Below are 27229 nucleotides of genomic sequence, written 5' to 3'. Positions count from 1 at the left end.
CCAGCATTTGGCCCATAGCCTTGAATGTTATGACGTGCCAAGCGCTCATCCAGGTACTGTCATAGCCTATATTTTCATTTGGTATGTTTGAGATGCAACTCTGAATTCAGGCATAAAACCACCAGTCCTTGAGAGGTTTTTATATCAAATTACATGAGACATTTATTAATTTACCCAAGTTAAATATACACATGGTTACAAATTACTATCATAACTTTTAACAAATTCCCAAACTAATCTCCACTAAGGCAACAGCAACCCACAGACTTTAAGCAGATATTAGGCAAAGCATTTTCACTTTACAAATTCAAAGTAAGGTTCCTTTCACTTTGGTTCCTGTGCAGACACAGTTGTAGGCTTACAGCTGCTTTGATGTTACATTGCCTCTGCACTGCACACACAAAACTGCTGTCTGTTATACTAAGTACATCTCACTGAATGTAAACTCTCACTGTATCACCAGCCCTTTTGAACTCCACCTCTTCTAACAATAGTACCAATTTTATTAGTAATTTAAACATTGCTTGGTCTCTGCTAGCTAGGTGCCAGTTTTCACGCCCCTTCTTGAAGGCTCTATTCAACAAAATGCAAACGCACTCTACATTACTGTTCATATCTCAAAACTAGTACACATCAAAGCACCCAGACTAGCTGGCATTAATCCAATTAAGACACACCCACAGACTAAACATCTATTTAAAAAAAAATTCCAATAATATTATATACATTAATAGCTTCATGACAACTGCTTCAGTATCTGAGGAGTTGCAAATGGGGCTGAATATTGTGCAATCATCAGCGAACAACCCCACTTCTGACCTTATGATGGAAGGAAGGTCATTGACACTACCCTAAGGAACACTAAGGAAGTCCTGCAGTGATGTCCTGGATTTGAGATGACTGACCTCCAACAACCACAACCATCTTCCTTTGTGCTAGGTATGACTCCAACCAGCAGAGAGTTTTGCCCTTTATTCCTATTGACTCCAGTTTTGCTAGGGCTCCCTGATGCCACACTCAGTCAAATTCGGTCTTGATGTCAAGGGCAGTCACTCTCACCTCACCTCACCACTGGAGTTCAGCTCTTTTGTCCATGTTTGAACCAAGGCTGTAATGAGGTCAGGAGCTGAGTGGCCCTGGTGGAAACCAAACAGAGCATCAGTGAGCAGGTTATTGCTATGCAAGTTCCGCTTAATAGCACTGTTGATGATGGAGTGTGGACTGATGGGGCGGTAATTGGCCAGGTTGGATTTGTTCTGCTTTGTGTGTACATACCTGGACAATTTTCCACATAGCTGGGTGGATGCCAGTGTTGCAGCTGTACTGAAACAGCTTGGCTGGGGGTGCGGTTCTGGAGACAAGTCTTCGGTGCTATTTCTGGAATACTGTAGGGGTCCTCGGCCTTTGCAGTATCCAGTGCCTTCAGCCATTTTTTGATATCACGTGGAGTGAATCAAATTGGCTGAAGACTGGCATCTGTGATGCTGGGGACCTCCGGAGGAGTCAGAGTTGGATCATCCACTTGACACTTCTGGCTGAAGATTGTTGCAACTGCTTCAGCCTTATCTTTTGCACTGATGTGGTGGGCTCCCCCATCATTGAGGATGGGGATATCTGTGGATCCTCCTCCTCCAGTGAGTTGTTTAATTGTCAACCACCATCCACGGCTGGATGTGGCAGGACTGCAGAGCTTAGAACTGATCCATTGGTTGTGGAACCGCTTAGCTCTGTTTATAGCATCCTGTTTACGCTGTGTTGTAGCTTCACCAGATTGACACCTCATTTTTAGGTACACCTAGTACTGCTCCTCGCATGCCCTCCTGCACTCGTCATTGAACCAGGGTTGATCCCCTGGCTGGTGGTAATGGTAAAGTGGGGGATATGCCGGGCCAAGAGGTTACACATTGTGGTTAAGTACAATTTTGCTGCTTTTGTTGGCCCACAGCGCCTCATGGATGCTCAGCCTCAAGTTGCTAGATCTGATCAAAATCTTTCCAATTTAGCATGGTGCTAATGCCACACCACACGATGGAGAGTAACCTCACTGTCAAGATAGGGCATCATCTCCACAAGGACTGTGCGGTGGTCACTCCTACCGATACTGTCATGGACAGATGTATCTGCAGCAGATTGGTGAGGATGAGGTCAAGTACGTTTTTGCCTTTAACCTTCTAGAGTCCAGCAGGCACAACCCTGGTGCGATTGATCTCTCCTCATAGCCTAACGTTTATAGTCCCGGTATCATTCTGGTAAATCTACACTGCACTCCCTCCAAGGTCAATATATCCTTCCCAAATTGCCCAGAATTGTTCATAGTGCTCAGGTATTGTCTAATGTCATCTTCGTATACTGAAACGTGACTTCTATTCCCTTGTATTCTATTCCTCTAGATATAAAAGCCAGCGTTCCATTAGCCTTTTTTATTATCTTTTCTACTTGTTCATGACATTTCAATGAACGGTGTACCTGTACCCCCAGTTTCTTTAGGCATTGGGTTAGACACTAGGAAGTATTTCTTTATTCAGAGAGACATCACCCTCTGGACAAACTGACCATGTGATGAATATGATTTTCTACAGTAAGAAGAGTTACACCAGTTACAGACAGTAAGTTATTAGTTAGATACGACCGTGAGGAGTTATGGGCAACTGCAGTCCCTTAGGGAATCAGGGAGGAACCGCCAGAGATTTTTCTTGAAGAAGCTGCAGTTACATTGTCTTTTCTCTCCCAGTAGATTCTCACGGTTCTGGGATGGGCTGACAGTAGGCACGGTTGGGCCGACAGGTCCTTCCCATTCTTCGAGAATGTCTATTATAATTAACAAGAGCCCGAAAACGAACTATGATGCATCACCTGCTAATGTCACAAGGAGGGCTGCTGTGGGATGGGTTTCTGAAGTAGAGTTTGAAACACGCTGGGGCAGAGTACAGGGAATTTAGCCCTTCATCAACTCCATGCCATGCCTGATTCAGCGCTGAGAGAGCATTATGCTGCTTGCACCCCATACTATAAGTGACTTACAAGTATTTGACAATGACTCAGAATGTGAGGACAGAATAAGTTTCATATCAATATATGAATCAATATTTCATCCCATGTCAATGAGGCAAAAAGGAAATGAAGGGTCAATTCATTCTGGAGTTGCAAGGGCTGTATACAGCTAACAATCCAAACAAGAATAATGACCACTTTGCAACCTGCTTTTCTCGCTCCTTGAAGTGACTGAGCTTTTAACTACTACGAAGTATCCAGCCATCAATCGTGTCTGATTCCAAGCCCTGAGCTCACTGAGGTACTGCTCAGGCTCCACAGTGGACGAACGTGGAAGCTACATTATATTTCAGAAGAGACAGCTCAATGACAAGCATCAGAGAATACATCATCGAGGCACCGGTTTACATTAACGGTGCTTTACAAATGGAGAGAAAGTAATGCAGTGAGAAACATCAGTGGCGATGGGAGTGGAAATGGCAACGTTGCACATTAGAAGACGACCAGAGTTGAGCAAACATAGTATCAGTTAGGGGGGGACGTTTAAATAAGGAGCAGGGCATTTGATTCAATAAATTGCAAGTCAGGGGGTGCACGGGCGATCTCAGAGTGGAACCAGGAACAGGCTGAAGTTTTGAACACTTTCAAGTTTAAGGAGGCTGGAGATTAGGAGGATGTTGAGAAGAGCGTTTGAGTGGTTACATCTTCAGGTAATAAAGGCATGGATAAAGTTTTTGACAATGGTAAAGATGAGGTAGGGTGATGGACCAGGCGTGCCCCTGAATTCCAAACAAGTCAAACAGGACAGGGTGGTGCCAAGGTGGAGCCAATACTCATCATCAAAACTGACCCTGTGTCAGCCGAAGGCGTCTACAACAAGATGGCGTGTAAATAAGACCATTAACATTAATGAGGAAGAAATTGGTGGGTGTAAAGCAGGCTGGCTTTCTGTGTCTGGTCGCCAGGGGTCATCAGCAGCCACACTGACATGTGCAGCATTGACTACTGTGGTTGAGCCATAATGCATTGTATTGTGAGACAACTTGCATAGGCTTTAAATAGACCAGTCATTCACAAAGATTTTTTTTTTAAAAAGCTATCCCCCCCCTATTTGTTGTAATATATCTGTTCAAAAAGGTACAGTTGACTTATTCTCTGCCTTGACTATGATGCTGTAAATTCAGCTGTTTAAAGGTATATTGGACTGGCCTAGAACAGGTGTTGTCCAATCGGATTTCAATGCTCACCAAGCTTGTGGCAGTCAGGTCACCATATCAGGTCACACGATACAAAATAAAAGCAATATTAATAAAATGCACAATCTTTTGAAAATAGGTTTGAGGTTTAATCAAGACCAGTACACTCACTGCCAGAGCCAGGGGAGCAGCTTTAAAATCCAACTGTTCCACAAAGCAAGCCTGCTTTATACACTCTCAAAGGGTGCCGGCCAACTGTTAACTGATGTGTTTTGTTTCTAACAGTGTGCTCCAGTTTCTGTAAAAAAAAAAAGAACCAAATTTCTCCAAGTGTGAACTGTCTCTATTTTTTCAGACAGAACAGGAACAGGGAAGGAAACAAATGGCAGATCAGGTCAGCTTCCAGGTCACTAGAAACCCGGCAACGAACGATATTCTGACAAACGGAGTTGCTGTCTAACCAATATGTGACTCCTGTCCAACAGTAATGTGGTTGATTCTTCCTTGCTCAATTAGGGACGGACGATAAATAGTGGTCTAGTAAGTGACGACTACACTCATATCCACTGCTGCAACTTTAACACAACTCTACTGTGTGGCTCAAAAAATGAGCAGCATCAATTCATCACATATTTGCCACATGTGGAGAGTGGTGAGCATACTGGACAACAGTATACATTCTTTCCCATGCCACTGGACGCACCTTAGCAAAACAGCATGGCTGAGATTTCTAACTCCATGCAGGGAATAGTTTCTCACGATCTACCCTATCCATTTCATCAATCATCTTAAACGACGCTGTTAAGCTTCTGCAACACCCCCACCAAAATGAACTAACAAATGGGTGAAAGAGTCACACATGTTCGGACATAAATCTGGGGCCATGGTGGGGTTCGACTGGAGTTGTTGCTTCATTCTGAAGGCAACATTGGGAAAAAAAACAGAGAAAACATCCAACTTATCTGAACTTTCTACTTGCTGATTACAGAGTGGTCATGAAGGGATGGCAGGGAGACCTGCACTTTGATTATTGCTTTGTGGGGGTAGAGAAAACAGCAAAAGAATTCAAATAACATCGGCACACATCTCACCTGTGAGCAAGTAAAGACAAAGTTTGGGTTTTTCTCCATGAGGCGCAGTGCAGACACCCAGCTCCGAGCACACTTTCGAATAGTCTCTTCAAACGGCCACAGCCAAGCTGTTTAAAAAAAAAAGACAATTAAAATACTAATACAATCATACCCAGTAGCCAGGACCAAGCGGAAGCCATTCAGCCCCTTGCGCTTGCTCCGTCATTCAACTAGATCATGGCCGATCTGTCATCTTTACACCGTCTACCCACCTGGATTCCGTGTCCCCTTACATAACAAAGATCTATCCTTCTCGGTTTTGAAATTTTCAATTGGTCCCCAGTCCAACAGCTTTTTGGGAGAGTGTTCCAGATTTCCTTTGTGTGAAGTGCTTCAGACATCACCCCTGATTGACGTAGCTCTAATGTTCTGAACTCCCCCACCAGAGGAAATAGTTTGCCTCAATCTACCCCATTATCTTAAACGCCTCAATTAAAACTCCCCTTCATCTTCTATATTCAAGGGAATACAAGCAACACATCTAGTCAAATGGGACAAGGGGTAAAGGATCTTCCGTCAATTTATTTATTTAGTAGCTTAAAGTGGCCTCACTGGCACAGGCCCATAGGGCCGATTGGCTCCCCCTGTGCTGTAAGATTCTATGGGTTAGATTTAAACTTGGTGCAATGGTGCAGCCCCATTCACATTTCTCCCAATTTGTAATTTTGTGGACTTCAACTGAAATTTTAAAAATCATGAGGGGTGAATGACAGGCTTGCTGACTTACAATCAATTGTTTTATATTATCGCACAAAGTCAAGATCCACCCCTATAATAATTTGAAGGATGACTGTGTAGATTCTGTTCAGCTAAATGAAGTGTATATTTATAGAGCTGCTCCTTATTCCAGCAGGGTGATCCTGCAGATGATAGCACTCCCTCCACCACTGATGTACAGTGGCAGGAGTATGTACTGTATACAAGATGCACTGCAGCAACTCACCAAGGCTCCTTCGACAGCACCTTCCAAGCCCGTGACCTCTACCACCTAGAAGGACAGGGCAGCAAGCGCATGGGAACACACCATGTGCAAGCTCCCCTCCAAGCTGCATACTATCCCGACTTGGAACTATATTGCCTGTCCTTCACTCTTGCTGGATCGAATTCCCTTTCTAACGCTATGGGTGCACTTACACCACAAGCGCTGTAACGGTTCAAGAAGGCAGTTCACCACCACCTTTTCAAGGGCAACTAGGCATGGGCAACAAATGCTGCCCTCGCTAACAATGCCCGCATCCCACGAACAAATTAAAATGAATCTAAATCCCTCACCTGAATATTTAGGTCATAACAGTTGATGGTATAACAATGCCATCTTCACAACAATAGCTTGCTGCTGGCCAAGGGAACCATGCAGCACAGAAGGCGACCGTACAGCCCATTGCACCAGGACCAGCTCTTTGAAAGGGCTTTCTAATGAGTCCCATAGTCTCAAAATCTTTTCCCCTTCAAATATTTATCCAAGTCTCTTGTGGAAGTTATTATTGAATCTGCTTTCAGGTGAAGCAAGTAAATGACAAGGAGAAAAGTAGAAGCTCTAATGACGTCTGGCAGTTGAGCAATCAGCGTGCAGACTGTTTTACTCAGTGCTGTGAGCTGAACGGGTTTAGTTAATAACTTAAAGTTGCAACACCCTAAAATATTCAGCATTTTATTCACATCAGCAAACACTGTGCCTGCTATTACAAGCTTTAGTGAAACCTCCTTCGGACAGCTTGCATACAAAAGTAAAGTGATAATGATAAATTTGTGCCAAACACAGGTCAGGCCTGTGCTACAGCATGGTGGTAGTTCTGGCTCCACCATAGAAAGGCCATTAAAGCCACAGAGAGTGAACAGCATTGGTTCACCGGGATGATACCAGGGATGGGGGAATGGGATACCGGGATTATTCCCCCTGATGCAGAAAATTCCTGGAGGGTATTTGAAAAGAAAATTATCATGAAGGCTTTTACCGATTGAGCAAAGGAAGATCATCTCTTTGGTGGGTCAATGATTAGAAAACTTGCATTTACGTAGCACCTTTCACAATTTCCAGATATCTCAAAGCGCTTTACAGCCAATTAAGTCTTTTTGCAGCGTATTGGCTGTTGTAGGGAACATGCCAGCCAACTGCACACAGCAGCATCCCACAAACGGCAATGAGGTAATGACCAGATACTCTAATTTTAAGTGTTGGCTGAGGGATAAATATTGACCAGGACACCGGGAGAGCTCCCTGTTCTTCAAATCGTAACATGAAATCCCTTACGTCCATCTAAGGGAACAGACATGGTCTGGGTTTAATGACTCATCTGAAAGATGGCACCTCTGACAGTGCAGCATTCCCCCAGCCGAGGTTATGGGCTCCAAACTCTAGTCGTGGGTCTACAAAAATGGGTTAAAGATAAGACTACAACACCTCAGGCCCAATTCTGCACTTTATCCTTGTTGGAGCAATTTTCTGAGCCAGCGGTCATTGCTATCGTTGTATATTACAGCACTGCGTTTGCTGACAAGCACTGGCTCTTGGTTAAGCAACGCCACAGTTTTAAAATTCTCATCCTTGTTTTCAAATCCCTTCTTTTCCCCTCCCTATGTTTGTAACCTCCTCCAGCCCTACAACCCTCCGAGATATCTGCGCTCCTCCAAGTTTGGCCTCTTGCTCATTCCTGGTTAAAATCACTCCACCACCGGTGGCTATGTCTTCATCTGTGAAGGCTCTAATCTCTGGAATTCCCTCCAGCAACCTTCTTTACACCTTTAACATGGTCCTTAAACCTATCTCTTTGAGGAAGCTTTTGGCTATCTGCCCTACTATCTCCTTATGTGACCTGGAGTAAATTTTTGTTTGATAATGTTCCTCTGAAACGCCTTGGGATATTTTTCTATGTTAAAAGGTGCTATATAAATGCAAGCTATTGTTTGACATATAATCCCCCCAATTAGCTTCTATCCTGTAATTTATCCCAGGTGTTCATTATTCCTATAAAGACCATCAGAACCAGTGAACTGGATTTTTAATTAGTCAGGCTCTGTGACAGCAGTGGAGTGTCACAATTTCAACCCATCAGAGATTGAGTTACAGGTTGTAATGTAATTGAATCATTCAGATAGTTCACTAATCAGCTGTGGCTCAGTTCATAGCACCCTCGCCTTTGAATCAGAGGGTTGTGGGTTCATGTCCCACTCCCGGAAACCAAGAACTGTGAATGTACTCGAAAGAGTTACAATCTGTGACTGTTGATAACTCGAAAGAGTTACTTTGGATGCTTTGCAGGCTGTAGACCAGTCAAAGGGTTTAACTAGTGTGTACACAGAATAACGGATACCCAAGGCTTACTGTAAGGCTTAATCAGAGGGGCAACAATGAAATAAGTCATGCAAGCAAAGACCATGATCTACGTTTAGTTGTAAACTTTAACTTCTCTTCAGTGACCAACCATATGCTAACTTTCTCTGACCTGTATCAATGTGGCAATGTCCCATTGCATGCACTGTGTGCTGGCTCTTGCCATTCTGCTGCTGAAGAAAATCACTGGCCAACCTGTGAACATCTGCAAAGGTGCTTGGGTCTTCCACATCACAGGCATTCACCATCATGTTGGCAGTGTACAATGCTTGATAGCTACGCTGATTTTCAACGCCAAGGAACTAGGAAGAGAGGGGGATAGAGAGAACAAATAGATAATAGCATAAAAAGTTATATGGCTCCATAACTTGTTACTGCTGGAATCAATAGTGCGCCCACGGAGCGTGCATTTTTTCTATTCGTTCTAGGGATGTGGGCATCGCTGGCTAGGCCGGCATTTATTGCCCATCCCTAACTGCCTTCAAGTGGTGACGGTGAGCTGCCTTCTTGAACTGCTGAAGCCTATCTGGTGTAGGTACACCCACAGTGCTGTTAGAGAGTTCCACAATTTGGACCTAGTGACAGCAAACAGCGATATAGTTCCAAGTCAGGATGCTGAGTGGCTTGGAAGGAAGCTGCCCTTGTCCTTCTAGACAGTAGAGGTCGCAGGTTTGGCAGGTGCCATGGAAGGAGCCTTGGTAAGTTGCTGCAGTGCATCTTGTAGATGGTACACACTGCTGCCACTGTGCTTTGGAGGTGGAGGGAGTGAACGTTTAAGGTGGTGGATGGGGTGTCAATCAAATGGGCTGCTTTGTCCTGGATGGTTTTGTGCTTCTTCAGTGTTGTTGGAGCTGCACTCATCCAGGCAAGTGGACAGTATTATACCACACGCCTGACTTGTGTCTTGTAGATGGTGGACAGGCTTTGGGGAGTCAGGAGGTGAGTTAATCACTGCAGAATCCCCAGCCTCTGACACTTTCTTATAGCCACAGTATTTATATGGATGGTCCAGTTCAGTTTCTGGTCAACAGTAACCCCCAGTATGTTGATATAGAAGGAGGAGGCACGGTTTAATGTTTTATGCAAAAGACGGCACCTCTGGCAGTGCAGCACTCCCTCTGTACTGCACTGAGTTGTCAGCCTAAATCGTGTGCTGAAATCTCCTGAGTGGGAAGTGAACCCTAAACTTCTGACTGAAAGGTGAGCCACAGCGGGCACCAGGTTTGTTGTTGCTTTCATTACCGGAATAAATATTTTAATCTCCTTGATTAAAGAGATGCAAAGGAAGTCAATAGTGATTCAAACCCAGTCTTACTGACCATTGGATCACTCCAGTTCAGGCTGAAGGAAACAGCTTAGATTGTGCACATTCCTTCCAGATACTGTTGCCAAGGACTGGGCTAATTTGTGGTACATTTCTAACAGGGACTGAGAGCTTAACATCCTGGATGATATCGAATTTTACCTTAAAAATGGTTAATTTTGCATTTTCCAGATTTTTAACCTTTGACAGATTTTAAACCTTAAAAAAAATGAAAGTGAGATGATGCCTGCGTTTTCAACAGAGCAAATAGTCCAAGTTTCCCAAAAAATTACCTCCTCCCTCCTCCTGCAACCCATCAGACCCAGTTCAGAGGCAATGTGAACCCATGATTGATCTGGACAGAGTGCTTCACTTGCCTGAAAGATCTGATTGCCTTTGGTGTGTAGAAATCTACATGCAAGATATTTCCTAAAAGAAAGGCATTTTAAACTTTACGTGGGAGTGCTACAATGGAAGCACATTCCCTTACAACGATTGTCACCTTTCATTAAGTGCTTCAGTTATCCTGACCAACAGGTCGATTCGCGCACAAACACACGGCCGTACCTTTGCCATATCAGAGAGGATCTCAAAGTCAATCAGCAGTTCATGAACAGCTCTGTTGAAGATGACCAGCTCAGCCTTGTGGAGAGTGAAATTACGGTTTGGGTCCGGGGGTGAAATCATGGAGCCTTGCCCTGCACCAAACAATCCATTGCACGCCAGCTCCACATACAGCTCCAAGCTGCAGAGAGTAAACAAATACACCTGTCTGCAGTAAGCTTGTCTCCTCCACCATCAAATTTGGCCAACTGCAGCCATCCCAATCATGAGATACAGAAGGTAGAAAGACCAGCACGTAGCTATGTCCCTTTGGATATCAACCACATCATTTATTAAATGATCTAATTCCAGGATATGAGCAATGCACAAAAGATCACCCTGCTATTACACTTTCCTCCAGCGAGTTTCCCTCCTTCACTTGGACAACCTGGTCAAGATTAACAAAACTCACTTCCCAAATTCCCCTTTTCGTGGAGGGGGGGGAAAACAGTATCCCACTCAGATTGCATCTAACTCATGTGCCAAGTCTGAAGCGTAGTTTTTCTACCAAACTTCATCTGAAATAGTAAAATGCCAATGATGCCAAGATAATGCCAATGTCTTATTGCAAAAGGACAAACAGAAGCTGTTGACAGTTAGGGAGAGAGAGACATGGAAACAGATAGAGAGATAGGCAATGAGAGAGGGTCAGAGTCGGGGACAGAGAGAGAGGGGGACAGGGGGGAGAGGGGACAGAGAGAGAGAGGGGGACAGAGAGAGAGGGGGGACAGAGAGAGAGGGGGGACAGAGAGAGAGGGGGCAAAGGTAGAGGGCAACAAAGGGAGATGGAGCAAAGGGAGAGGGGAGCAAAGAGAGAGAGGAGCAAAGGGAGAAGGGGGTCAATGGGAGACAGACGGACAGAGGGAGAGACAGACAGAAACAGAGAGAGACAGACATATATGGAGAGAAAGAAACACAGTGGGGGGCAGTGAGAGGGGGTGGGAGAGGGGGAGGATGTGAGTAAAGCACAGAATACAGAGACAGAGGGAGACAGAGAGTGACACAGAGAGATAATTTCGAAATGACGGTGCAGGGGGTAACATATTGGCAAGGATAGAAGATTGGCTGGCTAACAGGAAGCAGAGAGTTGGCATAAGTGGGTCTTTTTCTGGTTGGCAGGATGTGACGAGTGGTGTGCCACAGGGATCAGTGCTGGGGCCTCAACCTTTTACAATTTATATGATTTGGATGAAGGGACCAAAGGGGTGGTTGCTAAATTTGCTGACAACACAAAGATAGGTAGGAAAGTAAATTGTGAAGAGGACATAAGGAGGCTACAAAAAGATGTAGATAGGTTAAGTGAGTGGGCAAAGATCTGGCAAATGGAGTATAATGTGGGCAAATGTGAAATTGCCCATTTTGGCAGGAAGAATAAAAAAGCTTAATATCTAAATGGTGAGAGATTGCAGAGCTCTGAGATTCAGGAGGACCTGGGTGTCCTAGTGCATGAATCACAAAAGATTAGTATGCAGGTACAGCAGGTAATTGGGAAAGCTAATAGAATGTTTTTGTACATTGTGAGGGGAATTGACTACAAAACTAGGGAGGTTATGCTTCAGTTGTACAGGGCACTCATGAGACCACATCTGGAGTATTGTGTACAGTGCTGGTCTCCTTATTTAAAAAAATATGTAAATGCGTTAGAAGCATTTCAGAGAAGGTTTACTGGACTAATACCAGGAATGGGCGGGTTGTCTTATGAGGAAAGATTGGGCAGGTGAGGCTTGTATCCACTGGAGTTCAGAAGAGTAAGAGACGACTTGATTGAAACCTTTAAGATCTTTGGGGGTCCTGATGTGGAGTAGATGTGGACAGGGTGTTTCTTCTTCTGGGAGAATCTAGAACTAAGGGTCACTGTTTAAAAATAAGAGGTTGCTCATTTAAGACAGAGATGAGGAGAATTTTTTTTCTCTCAGAGGGTCGGAACACAGAGTCTTTGGAACTCTCTTCCTCAAAAGGCGGTGGAAGCAGAGTCTTTGAATGTTTTTAAGGCAGAGCTAAGTAGGCTCTTGATTAACAAGGGGGTGAAAGATTATCAGGGGCAGGCAGAAATGGGAGTTGAGGTTAAAATCAGATCAGCCATGATCTTATTGAATGGCGGAGCAGGTTCAAGGGGCCATGTGGCCTACTCCTGCTCCTAATTCGTATGTAAGAACTCTATGGGGAAGTGATTATTATTTGTGGTATTTTCCCAAGAGGCTTACCCATCCATTCTGAGCTGCAATTTATTAGAGGGGGTTATGAAACCAATTACATGAGAACCATGGTGTACAATAGCCCAAAGCTGAAAGGATATGAATTCTAACCTGTGAGGATCTTCATCCATGAGATTCTCTGTCAGGATGTAGCTGGTCTTCTCCCCTTCCTTGGTCAATCCCTGATGTCATAATCAATTTTAAAAGATTAAAACACTATGGTTTGAAGACACTGATTCTCTTTTGCTTAATGTTTAGGCTTTAGTATCGATCCAATGCCCAGAATTTGTTACGTAACTTTGCAAAGTTCACCATCAACCGGACAAAGGTTATATAGCTAGTTGCATCATTTGCTATGTACCTGTACCTTATGTTATTCCTGTATCTTATCCTATATCATCCTTTCCAGGTATTCTGTTCCAAACAGCTGCTTTGCAAGTACAGGACTTGACATTGCTGAAGACGGAGACAAGTGTCCAAAGCTTTTCGTCTTGAACTCATCAAGACAAACACAGGAATGACAAATTTCCATATTGCCCAATGGTTGGCAAATCAACTCTGATTTGCTTTCTCCATGGCAATGCCTCAGCCATGGGGAACTAAAGGCTCCCCAAGCTTCCGGTTAATTCAAAGAGTGCAAGGCTTTAACATATTCATTTTGTTTGCAGATAACCAGTCCACGCGTATAATGTATGTCGCTTATAGCAAGTGTAAATGAGCCACTTGACGAACTCGATTGATTATCTTAAATTGGTTGTTAGTGTAGCAATTAGCACAGGATTGTTCGGCAAGGGCTGCCACATAGCGTGATTCATTTACGTTTGCTAGAAGTAACATACATTCACATGCAGGCACCCGTTCTCTGCAAACATAAGGAGAATGTTGAAGACATGCACCTTTTTTGAATTACCCGGAAGTATGGAAAGCTTATAGTTCCCTGCTGCTTTCTCCACGGCAACGCCTCGGCCAACCGAGCCGACTTGCCACCCAATCAGCACCCTTTTCTCCTGTAGTGTAAGCTGTTCTCATCATTTGAAATTTGGTATTCTTGTGTTTGTCCTGAAAAGGGCAAGAGGAAAAGATTCAGCAACATGTGCCTCTTTTCAGGAATGTTCACGTATCATGTTCCATTATACTACAATATATAAAGGAGGAACCAAATTTTACTCTTGCTTCCTCTGTGCTCGCCACATCAAAATAGTTGAGGACATTTCCTCTGGTCACTATTTCAACCTAAACCACTCATTTTGTCCTTAATACTGCCATTATTTCACTAGAATTAGTAAATATGGGAAGTTAGCTTGTTAGATTGTCGGTAAGATAATGTGCTAATTCTGCATGCAAGAGAAAAGTCTTAATCTATTCAGTAATTTGTACATTACTGCATCATGAAAAATGGACATCCCAGAATCATGTTCTAAAAGGCAAGAATTGTATTCTTAGCATGACATACATCAGAAAATCCCCATATGAGGGAGACTTGAACCAGGAGACAGAGTTTAAAAATAAGGGGGCTCCCATTTAAGACGGAGATGAAGAGAATTTTCTTTCCCTCAGAGGGTTGTTAGTCTAGGGAATTCTCTTCCCCAGAGAGCAGTGGAGGCTGGGTTATTGAATATCTTTAAGGCTGAGTTAGATAGATTCTTGATCAATAAGGCAGTCAAAGGGTATAGGGGGTAGACAGGAAAATAGAATTGAAGCCACAATCACTTCATCCATGATCTTACCAAATGGTGGAGCGGGCTCAAGGCGTCGAATGGCCTACTCCTGCTCCTAATTCGTATGTTTGTATATATGTGTGTAAAAGAAGTGCACAGTTCAGCAATGTACAAATGACTGAATAGATTAGGACCTTGCTCTTGCGTTCAGAATTAGCACATCACAGGTTGAAATACATGAACTAGTAGCCCTCAATTTGAACAAATATCGCCTAATTCTAAGCAATGCACGACCTGCTCTGAGAAACACATTATACATATACGATGTGTCAACTTCTGTCTGTTGACTTTCGCCATTGGACTACGACCAGTAAATATATAGTTTAATCATGTGGTTTTGTGTCGCAAGATAGGAACAGTCCATGCTTTACAATATTATGCTAGGCCAGTGTTGTCTAATACGTCAGCCATGTGGATCATTAGGAATGTAAAGTGTCATTACTGATTAGTAAATAAAAATTGAGTAATAGGCAATTGTTGGATATTTGATCTTCACACTCATATTTGCATGGCGTATGCATGTGAGACGTAACCTTTTTGTGCGTTTGTTGGTAAAATGATAAGGCAAAAGCAGAGTGTATTTTTTTTGCTGTTGTTAGCACTTTACATCCTTGGTTACTGAACAAAAGATGATGTTTATTCAGTCAATACACATTTTTTTATATTTGTTCATGGATGAGGGTGCCGCTAACTAGGCCAGCATTTATTACCAATCCCCATTTGCCCTTCAGAAGGTGGTGGTGAGCTGCCTTCTTGAACCGATGCAGTCCATGTGGTGTAGGTATGCCCACAGTGCTGTTAGGGAGGGAGTTCCAGGATTTTGACCCAGCGACAGTGAAGGAACGGTGAAATATTTCCAAGTCAGGATGGTGAGTGGCTTGGAGGGGAACTTCCAGGTGGTGGTGTTCCCATGTGTCTGCTGTCCTTGCCCTTCTAGATGGTAGCAGTCGTGAGTTTGGAAGGTATTGCCTGAGGAGTCTTGGTGAGTTCCTGCAGTGCATCTTGTAGATGGTACACACTGCTGCTACTGTGCGTCAGCGGTGGAGGGAGTGAATGTTTGTGGATGGGGTGCCAATCAAGTGGGCTGCTTTTTCCTCGATCATGTCAAGCTTCTTGAATCTTGTTGGAGCTGCACTCATCCAAGTAAGTGGAGAATATTCCATCACACTCCTGACTTGTGCCTTGTAGATGGTGAACAGGCTTTAGGGGATCAGGAGGCGAGTTACTCACCACAGGGTTCCTAGCCTCTGAGCTGCTCTTGTAGTCACTGTATTTATATGACTAGTCGTCGGATCCTAGTCACCAGTTTGTTGGGACTTATGGAACTGAGTTGCAAGCTTGTTTTAGGATGGTCAAGTTGGTACAACAGACAGAGTTGATCAACAGACACTTCTTAGGTGGAACACATTCTGTTTATTTACAAAGGTACACAGCCTCTACACCTGTGTGCTTTCAACTCAAACCCTGTCTCCATTCTACTGACTACTAACTACAGAGGTAGCCCGCGCTACTCCGCTATTGGTTACATAAGATCTTCCTTTATAACATCCTTCTTAAAGGTATACTACACATTACACACTACAGAATTACCACATTCCTCCCCCTTTACTTGGAAACACATTTTACATTTACAAGTACAGTTTTCTCAAAATAGCAAATTATTTACACATAAGTAATTTATAAATTCAGTCTTTCTGGGGGTTTCCTTATGCGTGTAGAACATCTCAGCTCTACAGCTGCAGATGCTTTGTCAGGAACCTCCTTTTCTAGAGTTGTCTGAACATCAGCTTCTTCAGCGAGTACCTGCAAATCTGTTTCATCGACTCTTGCAGGTACAACAGACACATCTATACTAGGTTGAGTTCTCACCAGGAAACGTTGACCCGGCCATGATCACTGGTGGAATCATTTCTTGGTGATTTGTTTCTCTCTTCCTTAGATGATCCCCATGTCTCCGTATGACTGGGCCTTCCACCTCCACATGGTAACACAGAGGTCCAGTCACTGCACTTACTTCACCCAGTAACCACTTTGGTCCTTCTCCAAAGTTCTTCACATATACCGTCTCCCCTATGGTAAATTTCCTCTCACAACTACACTGGTCGTGTCTAGTTTTCTGACGTCCCTGACTCCTTTCCACCTTCCCCCCAGCTAAATTCGGCATTATTAAGCTCAGTCTCGTCCTGAGCCAGCGTTTCATCAATAATTCCACAGGTGTGACACCTGTTGTTGTATGAGAGGTGATCCTATAATGGAAAAGAAAGCGTGCTGGCTCAATTGTTAAGGAATCTCCACTGAAGCTCTTTTCGTGCCTGACTTGAACGTTTGAACTGCTCTTTCGGCCAGTCCTTTTGAGGAAGGGTGGTACAGTGAAGTTTTTACGAGTGATACCGTTGAGGCTGATAAACCATTGAAACTCTGCACTTGTAAATGCCGTGCCATTATCAGATACGACTACTTCTGGTAGTCTATTAATGGCAAAATTTTGACATAGCTTCTTAATTGTAGCAGAAGACGTTGGTGAATTCACCTCATATGTGTCTATCCATTTTGAGTGGGCATCAACAATGAGCAGAAAGGTCCAACTAGTCAATGTGTAACCGTACCCATGCCTTTTTGGCCACTCCCAAGGGTGAAAAAAATTACTTTCTCTCATTTCAAAAAGCTGATTATCAGGGAAACACTGACCTTCCTGAAGGTAACTTATGCAATTGCTGACACTGCACACAATTCTCCACTAAGGTCTCTATTTCTCCATCCATTCCAGGCCACCATAGATAGCTGTGTGCTATGGTCTTCATTCTGGAAATTCCTGGATGTGCACCATGGCTTTCTTCCTTTTGGAGGAACAATCACTCGTGCTCCCCACAATAAGATGCCATATCCTGGCTGGTTATTTCATTCTTCTGTTAAAGTACGGTTCCATTTCATCAGATACATGCTCTTGTGACCAACCATGAAGTACTTGTTCTCATGTACTTTGGATAAGGCTAGGTCTCGACTTGTCCAGTCTCTGTTCTGTCTAGCCCATACCGGCGATGAATCTAAGAAATTTAACAATAAAACTAGTTCTTGTGGAACTGGGACATCTCATTTTTTTCTTGTAAGGACAAACGACTCAGTGCATTGGCGTTTACAATTTGATTTCCAGGCCAATGTACAAAAGTATACTCGTATGTTGCCAAGGTCAATGCCCATCGTTGTTTTCTTACTGAGGTTATGGGTGGTATAGTCTTGTCCTCGTTGAACAATCCTAGCAATGGCTTAAGATCTGAAATGATAGTAAAATAACAGCCTGTGTACGTACTGGTGAAATTTCATGACACCAAAGATGATTGACAGGCCTTTTTCTATCTGTGAGTATCCCTTTTCCGCTGTGGTGAGCGTTCTAGATACATATCCTATAGGCCGTTCCGTGCCATCGTCCATTCGATGGGAGAGCACTGCTCCCACTCCGTAGGGAGATGCATCACATGTCAACACCAATTCTTTCCTTTGGTCATAATGTACTAATAGGTTGGATGAGTCCAACTATTGTTTTCACCTTTATGAAAGCTTCTTTCTGTGGTGTCTCCCAAGGCCAACATTGGTCCTTCTTGAGTAGATAATGCAGGGGTACCAGTTCTGTACACAAATTGGGTAAGAACCGCCCAAAATAGTTGATCATTCCTAAGAATAATTTGAGCTCGGAGGTGTTCTTTGGCACAGGTGCCTTCTCTTATGGCTCTCACTTTCGCCTCAACCAGGTGGGGGCCCTGTGAATCTATCTGGTGACCCAAATAGATTACCTCCCTTGCTTGGAATGTGCACTTTTTTTCTTTTAAACGCACTCCAGCCTACAAGAAACGTTTTAGGACTTTAAGTTTGCCAAGTGCTCCTTTTCAGTGAGTCCTGTCACCACAACATCATCTAGATTATCTACAACGTGGGGCAGTCCCTGCAGTAAACTTTCCAGTGTTCTCTGGAATATGGCACAAGCTGAGGAGACGCCGAAAGACAAAAGAGTATATTGGTACAACCCTTTGTGTGTATTAATTGTGACAAATTCCTGAGAGGCATTCTCCAACTCTGTTGATAAGCATGACTTGTACCAAGCTTCATGTAGGCCGTTCCACCTGCCAGCTTGGCATACGGGTCTTCGATTTTTGGTATGGGGTGCCTGCCCAACTTAGCCACTTTATTACCTGTGAATTTGCAGTCACCACAAATTCGAATGCTTTGGGTTAGGTTTAAGGACGGGGACTATTGGTGCTGCCCATTCTGAGAACTGCACAGGTTGTATACTGCCCAGTTTCTCTAATAGGTCCAGTTCGGTGTCGACCTTTTCCCACGGTGCATAAGATACTGGTCTTGCCTTCAAGAATCGAGGGTGTTACCTCTGGGTCCACATGAAATTTTGCTTGCAGCCCCTGGATCTTCCCAAATTCGTCCTTGAAGACGGAGGGGTATTTTTGTAGTAGCACTGGTAACCCACTTACTCTCACCTAGAAAAGTTGAGCCCATTTTAACTTAATCTCCTTTACCCAGTTTCGTCCCAGGGGGCCTGGCCCCTTGCCTGCTACCACCAAGAGTAGTTTTACCAATTGGCTTCCATAATGGACAGTAACTCTGCTAATGCCTTTGACTTGGATGTTTTCACTTGTGTAAGTTTTTAATTTGGCATTGGTTTCTTCCAATTTTAATTTATGTTCACCATAATTCAGATATTTGAACGTATGTTCACCAACTATTGTAGTGCAAGCAAAACAGAAAATGCTGGAGAAACTCAGCAGGTCTGACAGCATCTGTGGAGAGAGAAACAGAGTTGACGTTTTGAGTCTGTATGGCTCTTCTTCAGAAGTCTCTTTCCACAGACGCTGTCAGACCTGCTGAGTTTTTCCAGCATTTTCTTTTTTTTTTCCAGATTTCCAGCATCCACAGCATTTTGCTTTTAACTGCAGTGGAAGCTCCTGTGTCCACTTCCATTCTAATAGGTCTGACATTTACCTTCACTGTTACATGTATTGGTTTGGTCTTTCCAACCTTCAAATTAAATAACGAATAAACATCTGAATTTGTTACTTCAGGCTCTTCTATATTGTCGATCTCACAGGGTTTTTCCTTTTGTTTGAAAGGTTACCTGGTTCTTTCCTTGCACTGTCTCATTATGTGTCCATTTTGATGACAATAAAACATTTGATTTTTTTAAACTGCCAATCATTATAAGGTTGCTTGTTTCCACCTCTGTTGCAATTAAGATGCACCAAATAAAGATGTACCAAACTCGCAATGTTCTGTTAACTGTTTCAAACTTGCCACATAACAAGTAACTGTCTCCCCTGGGGTTCTATTTCTTGAGTTAAATTTGAACCATTGCATCGTTACCAAGGGCTTTGGCTGGTAATGACCCTTCACGAGGTGAATTCATCAAATCTTTCCAAATCTGGGGCCCTGGGTGCCATCAAACTTTGAATCAAGTCGTAGGCTTTATTCCCACACGTAGATAAGAGGATCGCTCGCCTCTTCTCTTCCCCCGTAATGTCATTCGCTTGGAAAAAGGACGCGAGACGTTCAATATAATGAGACCAATTGTCTCTGGTGGATCGTGGCGGATCGAAAGGATCAATTCTTCGGAATTGCGACATTCTGTGAGGGGGCTGCTTCAACAATTAGGACAGAAATTTTACTTACAATTACCGTGCGAGGTACAGCCCGATTTCATCTCTCTTGATTTTTTTTGTTAACTTGTTTCATTCTCAAAGCCAGTTTATCGTATCTTCACTTTATCCTCGCTTTTTGCTTACCACCAGTTTGTTGGATCCTAATCACCAGTTTGTTGGGGCTTATGAATCCAGGCTGCAAGCTTGTTGTGGGATGGCCAAGTTGGTACAATAGACAGAGTTGATCAATAGACACCTCTTAGGTGGAACACATTCTGTTTATTTACAAAGATACACAGCTTCTACACCTGTGTCCTTTCAACTCAAACACAGGGTCAACCTCCATACTACTGACTACTAACTACTGACTAAGAGGTAGCCTGCGCTACTCCTCTATTGGTTACATAAGATCATGTGATCTTCCTTTATAGCATCCTTCTAAAAGGTATATTACACATTATATAAAACCATAATCCATCAACTAGTCCAGTTGAGTTTCTGGTCAATGGTAACCCCCACGCCCCCTCCCCAGATGTTGATAGTAGGGGGTTCAGCGATGGTATTGTCATTGAAAGTCATGAGGAGATGGTTAGATTCTCTCTTGTAACAGATGGTCATTGCCTGGCTTTTGTGTGGCATAAATGTTGCTCGTCACTTGTCAGCCCGAGCCTGGATATTGTCAGGTCTTGCTTCATTTGGACATGGACTGCTTCAGTGTCTGCAGAGTTGCAAATGGTGCTGAACATTGTGCAATCATCAGCGAACATCCCCACTTCTGACCTTATGATGGAAGGAAGGTCATTGAAGAAGCAGCTGAAGATGGTTGGGCCGAGGACACTACCCTGAGGAACTCCTGCAGTAATGTCCTGGAACTGAGATGATTGACCTCCAACAACCACAACCATCTTCCTTTGTACTAGGTATGACTCCGACCAGCAGAGAGGTTTCCCTCTGATTCCCATTGACTCCAGTTTTGCTAGGGCTCCTTGGTGTTACACCCAGTCAAATGCAGCCTTGATGTCAAGGGCAGTCACTCTCACCTCAGCTCTGGATTTCAGCTCTTTTGTCCATGTGTGAACCAAGTCTGTAATGAGGTCAGGAGCTGAGTGACCATGGCGGAACCCAAGCTAAGCATCAGTGAGCAGGTTATTGCTAAGCAAATGCCGCTTGTTAACGACTTCTTCCATCACTTTACTAATGATCGAGAGTAGACTGATGGGGCAGTAAGTAGCCAGGTTGAATTTGTCCTGTTTTAGTGTACAGGACATACTTGAGCAATGTTCCACATAGCCGGGTAGATGCCACTGTTGTAACCTGTACTGCAGCAGCTTGGCTAGAGGCGCACCAAGTTCTGGAGCACAAGTCTTCAATACTATTGCTGAAGTGTTGTCAGGGTCCATAGCCTTTGCAGTATCCAGTGCCTTCAGTCATTTCTACATGTGATGTACATTCACCTGTATTGAGTGAGTGTACGCAAGGAGTTTTCTTTTTTTCTTTCATGGGATGGGAGCAGCTCTAGCAAGGCCAGCATTTGCGACCTGTCCCTAATTGACTTTGAGGTGGTGAGCCACCTTCTTTAACCACTGAAGTCCATGTGGTGTAGGTGTACCCACAGTGCTGTTAGGAAGGGAGTTGTAGGATTTCGGCCCAACGACAGTGCAGTAACAGCCATATAGTTCCAAATCAGCGTGATGTGTGACCTGCAGGAGAACTTACAGGCAGGTGATGGTGTTCCCATGCCCCTGCTGCCCTTGTCCTGCGGGTTTTGGAAAGTGCTGTCCAAGGAGCCTTGGTGAGTCGCTGCAGCAGAGCTTGTAGAAGATACATATTGCTGCCACTGTGCGTCGGTGGTGGAGGGAATGAACGTTTAAGGTGGTGAGTGGGGTGCCGATCGGGTATGCTGTTTTGTCCTAAGTGGAGTTGAGATTTGAGTGTTGTTGGAGCCGCACTCATCCAGGCAACTGGAGAGTATTCCATCAGTCTCCTGACTTGTGCCTTGTAGATGGTGGACAGGCCTCGATGAGTCACTAAAATTAGTACAAGTGGCTAAAAGAGGATCACCATAACTACACCTGTGTAGATCAGCAATTATCAGACAACATTGAGCTAATTTAAGATCGAGTTTACTTACTGAAAAACAGCCACTTTTTTAACAGGTTTTAATATTCATTTATGTTCTACATTAGCACCACACTCCAAATTTATCATGGAAAATGCTGGAAACACACAGCAGGCCTTGAAGCGTCTGTGGAGAGAGAAACAGAGTTAACATTTTAGGTTATGACCTTTCATCAGTTTTCTCAGTTCTGATGAAAGGTCACAACCTGGAATGTTTCTCTCTCCATTGATGTGGCCCGGCCTGCTGTGGTATTTCAGATTTCCAGCATCCGCAGTATTTTGCTTTTGTCAATTTACCATACCTGAACCGGGATGCCGTTTCTCCATACCATGGCTTCTCCATCACTCTCCCACAGAAAGTGCACCTCCTCACCTTTCCAAGCCTTTGGAATGGTCAATGACACCTTGAACCAGGATGTCCACCATCTACAACAAAAAGACCAGTTGTGAGATTGAGAGGATTGGCATCAGTTTGACTCAGTGCACTGATTCCCTGCTACACTCAACTTGCGGTTTCCCAGCACAAGAGAAAATAAAAAATCACAAGAAAAGGAAAAAAAGCTTGTAATAAACCTTGAAATTACTGCTAACAATATTTTAAAAAATATATAACAAGAAAGTTTTGGTTCGTGGGACTGAACTGGACCGGTACTGACCAAGTTTCCATTAACATAAACTTTCATTCGAAGTGGGATATTCTAACATTTGCAATCACGGGTATGTCCGGGTACGTTTTTAACCAATGAAAAATTCCTCAAATTAGTCAGGATACCTTTCCCAGCTATACTTACGTCGGCCCAAAGGAATCCCCAACCTTGACAGGTTTAAAGTCTTGTTTCACTGCTGTGTCGTATGGGATACGTGAGGGTGTCAGAAAACAGGAGAGCGATTCAGCTGGACAGCAAGCACCAAACAGCCTACAAGGGACGCAAGGGCAACAAGTTCATCAGTTGCTGTTGTACAGGTTACTGCCATCTGCAGGGCATCTTAGTCAAACCTTAGTGATCATACTGCAGCATGTGAAAGACAAGGCAAAACTCTTAGCTGAATTGGTGTAATACCTGTGTGATAGGCAGATAATTATAATTATAAGTATAACTTTCATTGGACACGGAGCTCAATCTGTTGAGGGGTGGTAGCATAGTGGTTATGTTACTAGACTAGCAATCTAGAGGCTCTGACCAATGCTACAGAGACACAGGTTCAAATCCCACCACAGAAGCTAGTGGAATTTAAATTCAATCAATTAATAAGTCTGGAATGGAATACTGGTCTCATGAAACTACCACATTGTTGTATTATTCCATGTTGCATTATTTCCTTCCCTTTAGGGTTAGGGAAGGAAATCTGCCGTCCTTACCTGGTCTGGCCTACATGTGACTGTGGCATGTGAAAGACAAGACAAAACTCTTAGCTGAATTGGTGTAATCCCTGCGTGATAGACAGGTGGAATGTATAATTATCATTAGCAATGTGGTTGACTCTTAAACGCTCTCTGAAATGGCCTAGCAAGCCACTCAGTTGTATCAAACCAGAACAGGAAAAAAAACCATTGTGCCTACACCACACGGACTACAGCAGTTCAAGACAGCTCACCATCACCTTCTGGACAGCAATAAATGCTTGGCCTTGACTACGACGCTCACATCCCAAGAGCGAATTTTAAAAATGGACTTTTCCTTGTGTGATAGACAGGCAGAGTGTATAATTATCATTGGACAGAGAGTTCAATTCCTACCTGACTTCACCAACAGGTCACAATACAAACAAACTACTTTGTTGCGACAGTTTATTATAATTGACGCTTTCAAAAGTACTCAGCCTCTTGAAGGGTATTTACTATAAGACGTTAAATGAAGTGATAGTTACGGTATGCATAGGCCTGTTTGGGAGAGTATTTATTTTCAAGGTGCATACAAAGCACAGTTATAGTCTGTGGCACTGGACTGTTATTTGTAAAAGAACTTGATGAAATCTTGCTTGTATTCCCCTCCTGCACCCCAACAGGGGGTTAGATATTAACCGGGACATACCATGATCAACACTGCAGGAATAAGTTCTGATAGAAGGTCATGAACCTGAACCGTTAATTCTGTTTCTTGCTCCAGAGATACTACCAGACCTGCTGGGATTTTCCAGCATTTTCTGTGTTTATTTCAGATTTCCAGCTTTCAAAATATTTTGCTTTTGTGACTTGAGTAATGAGGGCCATGTGTTACTGAGAGCCCCTTCAGAGAAATTTTTCTGTCAGGGTTCACCGAACGTAAGCTGCAGTGTTGGGAGTGTTGGAGGGAAGTGCAGCGAAGTGAGGGGTGGATGGGGAGGAGGGAAGGCTAGGATAGGGAGAGTGGGGCAGGAGTGGGGGTGAGGAGGGGAAAGGATGGGTGGGGAGGGGTATGGAGCTGGGAGAGGGGGTTTGAGGGTATGTGGCGTTGTTGCCTGTGGGTGTAGGCTTGAGAATGGTATCGGGTGATTGGAGGCTGTGTTTGTGTTTGGGGAGAGGGTGTGGGGCAAGGAGAGTGTATGTGGTTGTTTGTGGGGGGGTGTGGGGTTTGTGTGTTTTGTTGTGGTTAGTTAGGGGTAGATGTTTGGAGATGGTTGGGGGCTTGGTTGTTTGGGTTTTTTGGGGGGGGATGTTTGTGGGGTGGGGTTGCTTTGTCTATTAAGGTTTTGGGGGGGTCTGTTTCTGCTCCGGGAGGGTATTTGTGAACGTGGGGGTTGTTTGGGGTTTTTTGGGTTTAGCAGGGGTGGAGGCCTGTTTGGGTTTTGTGGGGAGCCTGTCTCTTCTCTGGGGGGTGTTAGTGGGGAGTATTTGTGGGGGACGTGTGGGGTGTCTGTTGTTTGGGTTTTGGAGGAGTTGTGTTTTTGTAGGGGGGTGTGTGGGTTTTTTTTTGGAGGATCTGTCCGTGCTCTGAGGGTGTGTGAGGGGGGTTTTGGGGGAACTGTCTCTACTCTGAGCTGTGGGGGGCTGGGGGAGGCAGGTTGGGGTTTTTTGGGAGGTTCGGAAGATGGGTTGAGGTTTTTGGGGGGAGTTGGGGGTTTGGGTTTTTTTGGGGGGGGGTTGGGGGGGGGCGTGTTGAGGTTTTTGGGGGGTTGGGGGGTTTGGGGGCAAGTTGAGGTTTTTGGCGGGGGGGTTGGGGTGTTGAGGTTTTTGGGGGGGTTGATTTTGGAGGGGGGTGGGTTGGAGGTTGGGGGGGCTTGAGGTTTTTGGGGGTTGGGGGGAGTTGAGGTTTTTGGGGGGGTTGGTTTTGGAGGGGGGTGGGTTGGAGGTTGGGGGGGCTTGAGGTTTTTGGGGGGTTGGGGGGAGTTGAGGTTTTTGGGGGAGTTGGTTTTGGAGGGGGGTGGGTTGGAGGTTGGGGGGGCTTGAGGTTTTTGGGGGGTTGGGGGGAGTTGAGGTTTTTGGGGGGGTTGGTTTTGGGGGGGGTTGAGGTTTTTGGGGGTTGATTTTGGGGGGGGGGTGAAGTTTTTTTTGGGGGGGTGCTGGGGGTTTGGGGGGGGGTGAAGTTTTTTTTGGGGGGGTGCTGGGGGTTTGGGGGGGGAGAGGGGGGGTTGATTTGGGGGGGGGGGGGTTGAGGTTTTTGGGGGGGGGGGAGAGGGGGGGTTGATTTGGGGGGGGGGGAGGTTGAGGTTTTTGGGGGGGGGAGAGGGGGGGTTGATTTGGGGGCGGGGCCGGTTGTGTCTCTGCTCCGGGGGTTGAACTGGATTCTGGACTCGGCCCGTTTCTTTGCCGCTAATCCCGGGCTCGGAGCCGGAGGCCCCGGTCCCCGGTTCCTGGTCCCCGGTTCCTGGTCCCCGGCGGCTCTTTTCACTCACCGGCCCCGCAGGTTGATGTCGGTGAAATATTCGGCAGAGATGAATTTCTCGGCCCGTTCCAGCGTCGCCCGGCGGCTCTTGAGCACCAAACTGGCCATGGTGCAACCGCCTCTCGTGTCCCCCCGGCCCAACTCATTGCAACTCCTTCCACTCAGTTCCGGGGCTCCCAATTCCCACCTGCTCAAACTCTTCAATCACTCAATTCATCATGTTCCAATCACTCAAACTGAACTTGTGTCTTACCTTTAAATTGTTGACATTGTCTCAACTATATTATATTATAATTCTTCTAGTCAGGCTTTTACAATTATCAACATGAAGGATCCACACCCTAGAATAACACACTTTCTATCCAGCTTGTGTTAAAAGCATTAAGTGACCACCAAGCTGCAGTGGCAGAAATTTATATGGGAGCCAACGTTAAGGAAAAGAAACCAGGACAGGTGTACCTCTACAGGTAAGGTGATTTTTCAGCAAGCAAAGACTGTTGAAATTCCTGTGACTCTCCAATGGATTTGAAGACAGGTCCTTGGATGAGAACTGAACCAAGCTACGAAATGCCATCATTAATGCTGTCAAATCCCAAATCCCCAATAAAAAGGCGTGACATTGTTATATTATTCGTAAAGAGCTGGTAACTAATTGTAATATGAATATATATCCCCGGGTGCCACACTTTATTGCTGCACTGGAGTCATGTGCCAAGGAACAATGTGTCAGTCCACCAGCCACATAGGGAGGAGCCAGAAATAAACACCATGAGCTTCAATGTTTTGAGTCTAAAGTGTGACTATTTCTAACTTATGGGAACCAGAAGACCATAATGGCAGCGGTTGTCTGTGAGCAAAAACCCAAGCATTTTAAACAAAGTTTATGCTGAATGACATTGAAAAATCAACCCAAATTAGTGCCAGAGATAGAGAAAAATCTGAGTGAATTGTGCAAAAACAAAATGCCTGGCAACAAACTCATAGCTCCAGCCTGCAAAGAATTGGGAGGCTGATGGTGTTGTAGAAGCATTTCAAAAGTTTAATCAAAAGTGTGGACTGACATTCAGTAGTTTTCGAAAAGGCACTGGTGCAACTTTGGACACTGTGGAAGAGATCATTCACTACCTTGACCTAGAACCTGAAGTCAATATGCAGATACTAGACTTCAGTAAAATACTCGATTTTGTGGCTCAGCAGAAACT

General features: G+C 44.5%; 1 protein-coding gene across 1 annotated transcript in view; it reads right to left on the bottom strand.

The window, feature by feature from the left end:
* Nucleotides 1-26157, bottom strand: part of man2c1 (mannosidase, alpha, class 2C, member 1) — a 101350-nt gene extending 75193 nt beyond the window's left edge. The window contains exons 1-7 of the mRNA XM_078532562.1: nt 26038-26157; nt 23016-23141; nt 22527-22650; nt 12861-12931; nt 10519-10696; nt 8761-8950; nt 5279-5385 (exon numbers count right to left, since the gene is read on the bottom strand). Coding sequence (XP_078388688.1) covers nt 5279-5385; nt 8761-8950; nt 10519-10696; nt 12861-12931; nt 22527-22650; nt 23016-23141; nt 26038-26135 — 894 coding nt within the window. The 5' untranslated portion in view covers nt 26136-26157. The remainder of the gene's footprint in view (nt 1-5278; nt 5386-8760; nt 8951-10518; nt 10697-12860; nt 12932-22526; nt 22651-23015; nt 23142-26037) is intronic.
* Nucleotides 26158-27229: the final 1072 nt, after the last annotated feature.

Source organism: Cetorhinus maximus, chromosome 30 (assembly GCF_964194155.1).
Source record: "Cetorhinus maximus chromosome 30, sCetMax3.hap1.1, whole genome shotgun sequence".
Classification (NCBI taxonomy): Eukaryota; Metazoa; Chordata; class Chondrichthyes; order Lamniformes; family Cetorhinidae; genus Cetorhinus; species Cetorhinus maximus.
This window is presented reverse-complemented; position numbering and strand designations above follow the sequence as displayed.